At 37.3% G+C, this 12,301-nt stretch overlaps 2 protein-coding genes across 3 annotated transcripts in view; one reads left to right on the top strand and one right to left on the bottom strand.

Annotated features, from left to right (window-relative positions):
* Positions 1-8,230, bottom strand: part of LOC128686139 (uncharacterized) — a 57,396-nt gene extending 49,166 nt beyond the window's left edge. Inside the window, exons 1-2 of one of the 2 annotated variants that reach the window (XM_053772841.2) lie at positions 8,073-8,230; positions 6,170-6,353 (exon numbers count right to left, since the gene is read on the bottom strand). In XM_053772841.2, coding sequence (XP_053628816.2) covers positions 6,170-6,353; positions 8,073-8,075 — 187 coding nt within the window. In that variant the 5' untranslated portion in view covers positions 8,076-8,230. Of the gene's footprint in view, positions 1-6,169; positions 6,354-7,731; positions 7,926-8,072 lie in introns of those variants that run through there. The other variant, XM_053772842.2, reaches the window with a different exon arrangement.
* A 406-nt stretch (positions 8,231-8,636) lies between these two features.
* On the top strand, positions 8,637-11,613 carry LOC128686140 (splicing factor YJU2). The gene has a single exon (XM_053772845.2). It carries the CDS (start codon positions 9,214-9,216, stop codon positions 10,279-10,281), a length of 1,068 nt encoding a protein of 355 aa, XP_053628820.1. The 5' UTR covers positions 8,637-9,213; the 3' UTR covers positions 10,282-11,613.
* Positions 11,614-12,301: the final 688 nt, after the last annotated feature.

Below are 12,301 nucleotides of genomic sequence, written 5' to 3'. Positions count from 1 at the left end.
AACACATACCGACAGAGACAGGCAACACATACCCACACAGACAGGCAACACATACCCACACAGACAGGCGACACACACACACACACACACACACACACACACACACACACACACACACACACACACACACACGGACATGTAATATACATGCGATTCGTCCGGGACGTGTCCTGGACAAATCGCGTGAGGTGAGGTAAAATTTTTGCATTCAAATGTATCGTATGGTGGATTTAATGTAATGCGCTGCCATCATAAGGCGGGGGTCCACTGTACTTTTAACATGAATGGCTGTGCAATATTTACAGTCTTATTCTGTGGTAAAATGGTTATTATTGAGGTCGAAGAGGCTTAGCGCAGGATCAGTATCAGCATGTGATACAACAATATGTGTGAAATAATATTAATGTGAGGCAGAAATGCTAATCTAAGCTCTAGAAAAAATTTAAATTGTGACAAAATGAAACTAGAGAAATGACTACATAAACTACATATTGCTTGAAACTTGCAGCAAAAGCAAACGCTACACAAGTTTACAGCATACTGAAAATTTACGACTAACAGAAATGTTATGTGAATTTCTGAAGAAAAAAAAAAAATTACAATACAATGGGTTAGTCATACGTAACAAAACTCCTACAAGGGTGCAAGCCAATTAATTTTCTGTGTTTGTAGTACAAAACATATAAACAGCAACTGTTTATATGAAACCATGTATGTTCATATTGTGCCTGGGTCCAAGAGATCATGTAGGCCAGGATAAATTACAACTGAATATGCTGAATATTGAAGAGTTAAGCAACTAAAGTTAAATATTTATAAAATTACTCACAAGCAGTTTCCAGAATATTTTGCTGCCAAATTTGTCAAGGTTAGGAACCAAAACCAGTACAGTACTAGAGAAAATGAACACAATTTTGTAGAACCTACAGTAGGTGGTTAAATCTCAAACATCTTTTACTATGTTAGGTAAAATGATACAAGCGCAACTAATGTGACCTTTTATTGTGGCAACGTTTTGCTCTCCAGGAGTAAACAGATTGTTTGAGCATGTCAAAGCCTGTCCTAGCATGAGCCAGTGCAAGAAAAAGAGCTAAAAGATACCTAATGAATGAAGCTACAGAAAGAGAGGAGAGTAATTTTTTGTATGGTTAACATTTGTGTACCTATTATTGTAAGCTGATCCTCTGTTTAATTTTCAAGTAAATAACTCAGTTCACTTTATTCCTATTGTATCTCCTTTTATTGTAACTGATATCACACAGTTGAGTTACTTAGTCATTTTAATTTTGAAGGTTATAATCATGCTAGGCTTTCAAATTCAAATTCCAAGTTTATTTTCTATAATGATTACAATGTTGAATTTACAGAATTTGGTTGTTGTGTGGTTTACATGTAGTTAAATAATGATTACAGAGTGTACCACTAGAACGCCTAGCATGGCTAGGCATTTCGGGCAGACTTAGTTTAATTCTTTATTTTAAAATATTACAAATTATGAGGTAAGTTGGTATTATGGCTAAGTGACTAAATACTAGTTTTTGAGTTTAGCAATGTGAATGCTTTTGTTTTGGCACAGTACATAGTTTCAGTATTGGAGTATCATAGGATTCATTATTTTAAGATTGAGATTAATATTTCTGTTTATGGTCAAATGGGTGAGTGAGTGTAAGTGTGAACCACCAGGTGGTATTCGTGTAGTTAGTTGATGGGGTTTATCAGGGAGATAAGATGTTTTCTAATGGTAGTTTTGAAGGTGATGAATGTGTCTGCAGTTCTAGAGTTCTCAGGTAGGGTGTTCCAGATATTAGGGCCTTTGACATACATTGAATTTTTGTAAAGGTTTAGTCGGACATGGGGAATGTCGTAGAGATGTTTGTGTCTGGTGTTATGCCTGTGGGTTCTGTCACAACTATCAAGAAAGCGTTTTAGGTCAAGGTTGATATTGGAGTTTAAGGTCCTGTAGATGTAGATTGCACAGTAGTAAGTGTGGATGTACTGAACAGGGAGTAAGTTTAGATCTATGAAGAGTGGGGGGGGGGGTGTTGCCAGGGATGGGATTTAGTGATTATTCTTACTGCAGCTTTTTGTTGGGTTATTATTGGCTTTAGGTGTGTTGCTGCAGTTGATCCCCAAGCACAAATAGCATAGGTGAGGTATGGATAAATAAGTGAGTGGTATAGTGTGAGAAGGGCATTTTGCGGTACGTAGTATCGTATCTTGGAGAGGATCCCAACTGTTTTGGATACTTTTTTGGTTATGTGTTGGATATGGGTGATGAAATTCAGGTTGTCAAGGTATAGGCCTAGGAATTTGCCCTCATTATGTCGGGTAATTAGTGTAGTTGATCTTAATGTTAATTTGTGCATCTCCTGCTCTGCTACCAAACATAATATAGTAGGTTTTGTCAGTGTTAAGAGTAAGTTTATTGGCTGTCATCCAAGTCGATATTTTGATCAGCTCCTCGTTAACAATGGTGTTGAGGGTGGCAAGATTAGGGTGAGAGATGACATAAGTCGTGTCGTCAGCAAAGAGAATGGGTTTCAGGTGTTGGGATACGTTTGGAAGATCATTGATGTATATGAGGAAGAGCAGGGGACCAAGGACACTTCCCTGCGGAACTCCAGTATCAAGTGGCCGTGTTGTTGATGCTGTGTCTTTAATGGTAACATACTGATACCTATTAGTAAGGTAAGACTTGAAATAAGCAAGCGCATGGCCTCTTATACCGTAATGGTCAAGTTTGTGGAGTAGGATGTCGTGGTCTACTGTGTCAAAAGCTTTTCTTAGGTCAATAAAAATTCCTAGTGGATATTCCTTATTTTCCAATGCTGTGTAAAGCAGATCTAGCATTTTTATGATTGCATTATTAGTGCTTTTATTTTTCCTAAATCCAAATTGGCAGGGGTTGAGTATGTTTTGTGCTGTTATAAATGAATATAGTCTCCTGTGCACGAGTTTCTCAAAGATTTTGGATAGCAATGGTAAGTTTGATATTGGCCTATAGTTGTTTAAGTCTGTAGAGTCACCACCTTTATGTATTGGTGTAACCCTTGCCATCTTGAGTAGTTTCGGGAAGGTGCTAGTTTCTAGTGACTTGTTAAAAAGTAACGAAATAGCATGCGAAAGGATATGGACCGCTCGCTTGTACAGTAATGGTGGGACATTAGACAGATTCCCTGAGTTGTTTTTAAGTGACTTTATAATCTCGGTGACTTCCGAGGGCTCAGTTGGTGCAAGATAGAAGGAATTTGGGAAATTCCCATCCAGGTAGTCCCCGGCATGGGCATTAGTATGTGGGATTTTATTGGCGAGATTAGATCCTATGGTTGAGAAGAAGTCGTTTATCTTGTTAGCTGTGTCAGTGGGATGTAGTGGTGTTTCATTAGGTTTAGTTAGGACAATATTCTTGCTTTTTTTCAGTTTGTGGGTCCCTAGAATCTGAGAGAGTGTTTTCCAGGTCTTTTTTATATCTCCTCTAGTGTCTGTGAATCTACTGGAGTTGTTTGGCTTTCTTTATTACTTTGGTGAGAACTGATGAATAGTGTTTAAGAATATCTTTGTGTATTAAGCCCTGTCTATATTGCTTTTCATATTGGTGTTTCTTGTCAATGGATTTCAGAATGGTGCTGGTTAGCCATGGGCAACCAAGCCGTTTGTTTGTGATCTGTTTCGTTTTTATAGGACAATGTTTGTTGTATAGTCTAAGTAATTTGTTAATAAAAATGTCTGTCCAGTCATCAATACCATTGGCCTTGGAGAATTCTGTAGGCCAGTCAACAATCTCTAGGTCAGTTGTGAACTTCCTTATTGAGGCCTCGTCATGGAGTCTAAATGAGACTTTGTTGTATTCAAGTGGTGGTTTATTAATGTTTGTCAGGAGGAAGGTAGGGTAGTGGTCTGTAGTGCTATCTGTGATTATCCCTGATTTAAGGGGGGCTAGTATATTGGTCCATATGTGGTCTATTATGGTTGCACTTGTCTCAGTGAGCCTGGTTGGTTTAGTTATTGTTGGTATGAGAAGTGTGTTGTTCATATTGTTGATGAAATCAGTTACAGGCTGATCATCTAGTAAGCCAAGGTTGATGTTGAAGTCTCCAGCTAAGAGAAGGTGGTGCTTATTCATTTGTCTGTTTGTTATTAGTGACTTTAATTTCTCACTGAAATTTGGGATGTTTGTGTGAGGTATCCGGTAAATGGCACCGATTGTTATAGGTGTCTTAAGGTTTTTTACAGTAAAATTAGCAAAAATGTATTCCCCATATTCATCACTAAAGCAAGTGGTGCTAATACAAGATAATTGGTTAGTGTAATAGATTGCAATACCACCCCCAACTTGGTCTGGTCTGCAGTTGTGAATTGCTGTGTATCCTGGTAGAGGGTAGATATCTATTGTGTCCTGCTTAAGCCAGGTCTCAGTAAGAATAATGCAGGAGAAGGGTGTCTTTAGTGATTCAAGGAGTGCCAGGAGGTCATCATAGTGTTTGCTTAAGGACCTGATGTTGTAGTTAAGTACTGATAGGCTTTTAGCATTGTTTAGAATAGTGCTGGCTTGTGATGCTGTGTAATAAAGGCAGTTACTTTCCAACAGGTTTTGATTGGGTGTCAGATTATGGAGGTTTAGATCAGGGTCAACGTGATCAATCATCTTCTAGGTTTAAATTATGGTTATTTATATCCTGAGTTATGTGTTGTGCTGGAATGAACTAAAGTACAACTAGGTATAAACTAGTAATATAAAAATACAAATTTAAAATAGAACAAGACTCTCACTTGTAATTGCACTAAGGTCTAATATAATGACTTTTGTGGAGTCTATGTTTTGAGCTAGAATGAGCTATAGTACAACTAGATTTAATCTAATAATATAAAAATACAAATTAAAAATAGCACCAGTCTCTCACTAGTAATTGCAATATGGTCTAATATAATGAATTTGTTGAAAGATAATGAATTTGGTATTGACTATAGAACAACTGAGTTTAATCTAATAATATAAAAAAGGCACAAGACTCTCAATTGTAATTGCACTAAGGTGTTATATAAGTTGTTTACAAGAATTAGAGTATAACTAGATTTAAATTGACAAGATAAAATATACAAGTTAAGGTAGCAAAAGAATAAAAAAAAGTAGAAAAAAAAAAAAGATATATGAGGTAGTTGGTACTAGTTAGCAAAAGATAAAGTTAAGGGCCTTGAACAATAATATTAAGATATTACAAGGACCCCAATGGAAATAAAGTCATTGAGTTGTTTGGGTTATCCTAGGAAATTTACACACATGTTAAACTATCCATCATATTGTACTTATGTATACCTATACCTAAATAAACTTACATGACTTCATATCAAGAAGTATAAATAATAGGTATCTTCCGGTTATGTTTCAAGTTTATATATCATTTAGAGTATGTTGCACAATTTTTGCCACCTTATTATAGCATGGATATAAATGTGATGAAAAACATACAGAGAAGGATGACAAAGTTGAACCCATGTGTCAGAAATCTTTCCTTCAAGAATAGACTGAAGGCACTCAATCTGCACTCTGGAAAGGCACAGAATTGGGGGGATATGACTAAGGTGTATAACTGGAAAACAGGAATAAATAAAGGGCAATAAATAACATGCTAAAAATATATAACCAAGACAAAGCACACACCAATAATATTTATTCAGATTTTTAACCTGGAGGGTTAGTCACCCTGGATAACCCAAGGAAGTCAGTGTGTCATTGAGGACTGTCTTATTTCCACTGGGGTCCTTATCTGATCTCCCCAGGATGTGACCCACACCAGTCAACTAACACCCAGGTACACACTTACTGCTAAGTGAACAGGGACAGCAGGTGTGAGGAACATATCTAACATTTACCACCCATGTTGGGGGCTGAACCGCAGACACTTGGTGTGCGGTTATAATGAGTTGTGGATGAGTGGAAAAAATTCTGTATCGTCATTGAAGTGAAAACCTTGAGTAATTTTAAAAATAAATTAGACAAGTATGTACATTGTATATGAATGGGTGTGGACGGATGAGCGTTGGACCTGCCTAGCATGGACCAGCAGGCCTGCCACAGTGCTCCTTTTTAATGTTTGTATGCAAATGGTCTTAAAATCTGTACCCCCTGCAATAACAAAACTTTGTTAGATACAAAAAGCAGGCCACTTACCAAAATTTGCTGACCGACGAGGAACCTGCTGCCTTATGTTACGATTAATAACATTTTGCCAAGGTGATGAAATAAGTAAACTTTCACATTCTGTATTGTCACATCTCAGTACTGCCTGGTCCAGAGAAAACTGAAAGGGACGCACACATCCCTCCCTGCAGTGTGAACAAGGATGGCCAAAGTTCTGAAAAAATGAATAAAAAGGTTATTTCTAATTATTTATATTATTATTATTAACACACTGGCCGATTCCCACAAAGGCAGGGTGGCCCGAAAAGGAAAAACTTTCACCATCATTCACTCCATCACTGTCTTGCCAGAAGGGTGCTATACACTACAGTTTTTAAACTGCAACATTAACACCCCTCCTTCAGAGGGGCACTGTACTTCCCATCTCCAGGACTCAAGTCCGGCCTGCCGGTTTCCCTGAATCCCTTCATAAATGTTACTTTGCTCACACTCCAACAGCACGTCAAGTATTAAAAACCATTTGTCTCCATTCACTCCTATCAAACACGCTCACGCATGCCTGCTAGAAGTCCAAGCCCCTCGCACACAAAGCCTCCTTTACCCCCTCCCTCCAACCTTTCCTAGGCCGACCCCTAATACTTCATTAATTTTTAATACTCTTGTAATTTCACTTGTAAACGGTATGGAGCCACCAACAAATTGAAAAAAAACTCTTGTACAGTTCTGGACAATTAAGGAACAATGATCTTTTACACTTTACTTTCAAAATGATGTCATAACAAAGAGAGGATAGAGGGTGGTCACAGGTTTCTTTCTCAGAGCATTCAGAATCTCAAGTCCTCAGTTCTTTTAGAGGAATGCGTGTATATCACTCGTGCTTTCACATCACTTCAATTATCCCCTACACTTTACACAAGTTTGCAGGAAGCATGCCACGAACAGATGTTAACAGAAAAAATGCCAACACGACTGCCAAGGAAGCCATCAGATATGTTGCTCTGCCAATCAGTAACGTCATCAAATGTGGCTAAAATGTTAAAAAAAATAATACTTATCTTCATTTCTGCATGTACAATGTATACAGGCCTAGCTGATATGAATGACATACTACTATATAGAAAGCCCCATGTTATGCAGAGCATTTCAAGCAAATTAGGTCAATTTTGTCCCAGGATGCGATCCACACCAGTCAACACCCAGGCGTCTATTTTACTGATAGGTGAACATGGATTTATTATAATCATGGGGGAGCGCTAAACCCATAGGGATTATACAGAACCTGTGGGAGGCAGGGATGGAAGGTATTCAGGCTCAATTCAGAGAACTGGAGCACAGATCCAATTCTCTGGATTAAGAGCCCATCACCAGAATCAAGGAACCTTCCTTAAGGGGAGGTGAACATGGAGAGCAAGCATCTTAAGGAAACACATCATAATGTTTCCACCAGTACCGGGGATCAAACCACGGACCTCAGTGTGTGAGATGAATCCCCCAACAATCAACCCATCAAAATAGTCACCAAACTCTTCGTTTTCAAAGACTTTGTGCAGAAACACAAAAGCCTTCAACCAGCGTCAGAGTATATATTATACCATGTGAAAGATGTGACAAGAAGTATGTGGGAGAAACTGCTCGGTTACTTAAGCATTTTGTAACATGAACACAAAAACTCCTGTAGACGTATGACCAAAACACCAGTGTACAACAGGGATAAATGTAGGCACGGTGAACTCTAATGAGGCACGACTAGTCATCCGCAAAAACGACCGACTGAAGCGGAAGCTGTTTTATCATAAACGAAACAATTTAGCGAAGGTCTGGGAGCTTCAGTGTTTCAAACTTTTCAGCTTCAAAATTATTACTCGTTAGCAAACCTACAATAAGCCAGAAGCCCGTGTGTTATATTGACAAATTATACAGTAAAGATTCTCACCATGTTAATGGAGATGGGTGCAGCAGGTCACATAACCCATGAACCCTCAATGATAGAAACTAAAGAACGTTTTGCCGCCCTCAAGTCGTGGCCATCTTGAGGCAGCAGCGCTGCGGCGCCGCTGTCTCCCGAACCCTGCACATGACTTACAACAATGCCACCATATTTATTTTCCGAGAAGATTAAGAAAATAAGTTTATTTAAGCACAGATACACATAAGTACAATCATCATACATAATGTAAATTAACTAGAATAATCCAAAAAAGTCCCAGTGATTTATTTCCATTGCGGCTTATGTATAACAGAGATTAACTAACATAGGTTGTGTCATACACTGAAAAACCCATACTTATGTAATGCATTTCGGGTATATTTAAGATGTCTTATCTTATCTTATCTTACACACCTTAAAATTACTTGACATAATAGTTAGTTAGATCAGTTAAATGGCACGTTCACACACTACAACATGATTAATGCTCTCATGCATTTTTTTCCGTAATTGAACTCAATTTGCTTTTATAAACATACAAGAAGCCACATCGTACAAACAAATCAATTGAACTAAGTCAGGAGAGAGAATCGGGAGACGGGTGCAGCTGACGGCTTGTTTACGTCTGATGGTGTTGACTGAGCCTCATAGGCTGACTCAGCTTCACCATATCTGTTGCATTTTGGTTCTATTACTACTGCGTTTCCTTCAGTCCAGCTAATCAGCGATACATTAACCCCTGGAGAAGTTGTTGCTGCTGACTTACTGACAACATTTTGCTGAGGCTGCTGAACATCACTATCTAGCACGTTGTGTATAATTGTGAGGCCAGCCGGTCACCATCCCAGGTATGGTGCAGGTGAGGCTGTGCCCAGGGATTCTCCTCCATCTTTACCTCATTGTGAACTTTTGCGTGTAAACACTTGTTCCACTGATTTTTTTTATATCTAACTTGAAGTATTTTATTACTGACCACCGGGAGATAGGGTCAAAACGGCTTAGGCTGTGGTGGACCTTAATCCAAAGAAGAGGAAAGTGATTTGAAGTTATTTCACTAGCAACTTCCTGAGGTTTGTAACTAATAACATACCGAGGTCATCACTGACACCAACGCTATTACTCTGCCCTTTATTTTCCACGTACAAACATGTCGGAACGTAAAGTGCTCAATAAATATTATCCTCCAGACTTTGATCCTTCTAAGATCCCCCGGGCGAGGTGCCCGAGGAACCGTCAGTTTACTGTGAGGTTAATGGTGCCCTGTAATATCAAATGCTATACTTGTGGTGAGTATATAGCCAAAGGCAAGAAATTCAACGCCAGGAAAGAAGATGTGGAGAATATGACGTACTTGGGTGTTAGAATTTACCGGTTTTATATTAAGTGCCCAGGGTGCCTTGCAGAGATATCCTTTAGAACTGACCCTGAGAGCACAGATTATGTTATCGAGGCTGGTGCTCATCGTAATTTCCAGGCCTTAAAATTAGCAGAAGAACAGGCAGCAAGAGAAGAGCGTGAAGCAAAAGAGGAAATAGAATCAAACCCAATGTTACTTTTAGAAAACCGAACTCAGCAGTCCCAGTATGAGATGGAGGTGTTAGAATCACTTGAAGATCTACGTGAAATGAATGATAGACATGCAGGTATCGATCTAGGTAAGATTGCAGAGAAGTTTGAAAGTGAAAGGAGGATGACTCGAGAACAAATTGGTGAAGCAGAGAGACTAGCAGCACTGAGAGCTCTTGGGTATGAAATGGTAGAAGGATTAATTGTCAAGAGAATTGCACCTGAGGAAGTGGACAGTGAAACACCACTTAAAAAAATAAAAAAATGTGAAGATTCAAAAGCTTCGAACATTTCTACTAATTCTAATACAGTTGGAAATAAAACAAAGAAAAATAACATAAAATCCAGATTATCAGGAATTATTAAAACAAAAGTTCCACAAGAGGCCAAGGCAAGTACTGCCAGTTCACAAGATAAGTTGAAACATGATTCATCTCAAGTATCAACATCAGAAAAATCAGCAGAAGAAAAGATTGGACTACTTAATAAGCCTGAGAAACTATCACTAGCAGAAAAATGCACTAGTGCAGTTTTGTCAGGTGGAGCCTCAGTAGGTATTCCAATGGTTAAGTCAGGCTCTACAGGGCTCAGTGGCCTTTCTTTTCTTGGAGTGTACTCTGATTCTGAAAGTGATGAGAGTGAGACATAACTCACAGTAAATATGTCCATGTTTGTATTTATGTTGTAGACTACAGAATACCCTTTGTTTAACAGACTTTGGAAATTCGTGACAAAATAGGTTGGATCAGTTGATTCAGAAACAGCAGACAAATTCTGTTAGTTACAGAATTGTCATGGCTAAACAGTCTTGTTTCTCAGTCACAGTCATTATTACCAGTCACTCACTCTTCTCTGTTAGTCTTAAATTGAGGATTTTCTGTATTAGAATATCATTCACCCATTTGCACTACAATTACGGTACTGAGAAATGTTTGAGAAAAGTGTTGAATTACTCCTACAGGTATATATCTTTACATGACTGTAATTTACTGTTTTAATAATTCTTTATCTGTATGACCCTTGTGGATTTAGCACATAGTTTTGAGTGAAATAATAATTCTTAGTGAAAACTCAAATATTTAATACCTGTATATTAAAAATGGATTTTTATTTTGATCAGGTTAATACATACACAATACTGTACTATGTATAAAAATGTAAGAGAAATCAGGCACCCAGACTTAATCTGTATAGATTTTTTTTATTTTTCATTATCCACTTTCATTAGGCAGTCAGATGTTTTTATTTACATTTTGTTAACATCTAATTCAGAATTCTTGGTTTTCTCATTTTTTTTTTCAAATTTGAAGAGTATCTTTCATTACAATAGAGTTCCAGATAATATTCTTTTATATAAATGTGTTAATTGCTTTAATATTGTGTAATTTATATTTATTATGCATAATGTTCAATTTCTGTATACTACGGGAAAAAACTTTGAAGGCCCTCTCTGACAATGACAGTCATACAATTGATATACTACTGCACAATACTTAACATAATTTTTGTAGAGTATTATATAAACATTTTTTTTTGTAGTGTACATGTTTGCTTGGAAGTATAATTTTCTATTCCTTGTGTTTTAATAAGCTTAAAAACCAATTTATTTTTATTTTTTCCTCTTTATGCCAATTGTATGATGTCCAAGAAGAAACATTTGATGTCAAATTATTATCATTTTATATAGCAGGTACAGAAGGTCCTTGAGAAATGCTAATAGAGTACATACTGTACTCTTCTCATGTACTATTATCAGCAAAATGTTTGTAATGAAATTCTGCAATATATTTGGCCAAGTACAATTTCTCAATTATTTTATGGTAGCACGCATGTGCTTAGGTGTGAGATATGAACGATAGGGACCCCAGAGGGGTTTTATTAGGCTGAATTAAATAATCACCTAACACCATTATATGCTTAAAATACAATCACTGTGAAAATAAAAATGTGAAATGCAGTGTAAAAAACTGAATTTTTTTAAATCCTAATATCAGCATCATATAAAATTGTAAGAAATTTGTTTCACATTCATGGAAGGTAACCTTTTTTTTATCTTTTTAAAAAAAAATTTTATTAATCAAAATTTTCTTCTGTTAAATCTTCATTATTAATATACTTATTGCATTCCTGCCTTTCACTGGGGGTATTATACACATTCTGCCATATCTCCTGTTGTGACTTGACAGTTGTCCAGTATGGAGTAACTTTAGTGTGCAAATTTGGAAACTGACCCTACAACATCTTCCATTTGTAAATTATGATATACTTCATCTTTTTTTTTTTACACTCCTGGTTAGCAGTTTGAGAAATTTTAATATTCCCAATATTTTAGGTGTTTGAACTTATGAGAAATGAAATTCCTCTGTACATTCACCATATCTGGAAAATGGAGCTGCCAGTTTACAGCAGTATTCTAGTCAGTAGAGTACAAATCAGCAGCTCGTCATATACAGTAGTCCCCCCTGTATCCATGGGGGAAATGTTCCAAGACCTACTGTGGATACTCAAAACTACAAATAGTAGTGAACCCTGTACAGTGGAACCTTGACTAACGAGTTTAATCCGTTCTGTGCCCTACCTTGTAACTCGATTTACTCATATATCAAATCAATTTTCCTCATTTAAATTAATTGAAAAGCCATTAATCCGTTCCTGCACTCTGGAGACAG

Source organism: Cherax quadricarinatus, chromosome 9 (assembly GCF_038502225.1).
Source record: "Cherax quadricarinatus isolate ZL_2023a chromosome 9, ASM3850222v1, whole genome shotgun sequence".
Taxonomy (NCBI): domain Eukaryota; kingdom Metazoa; phylum Arthropoda; class Malacostraca; order Decapoda; family Parastacidae; genus Cherax; species Cherax quadricarinatus.
This window is presented reverse-complemented; position numbering and strand designations above follow the sequence as displayed.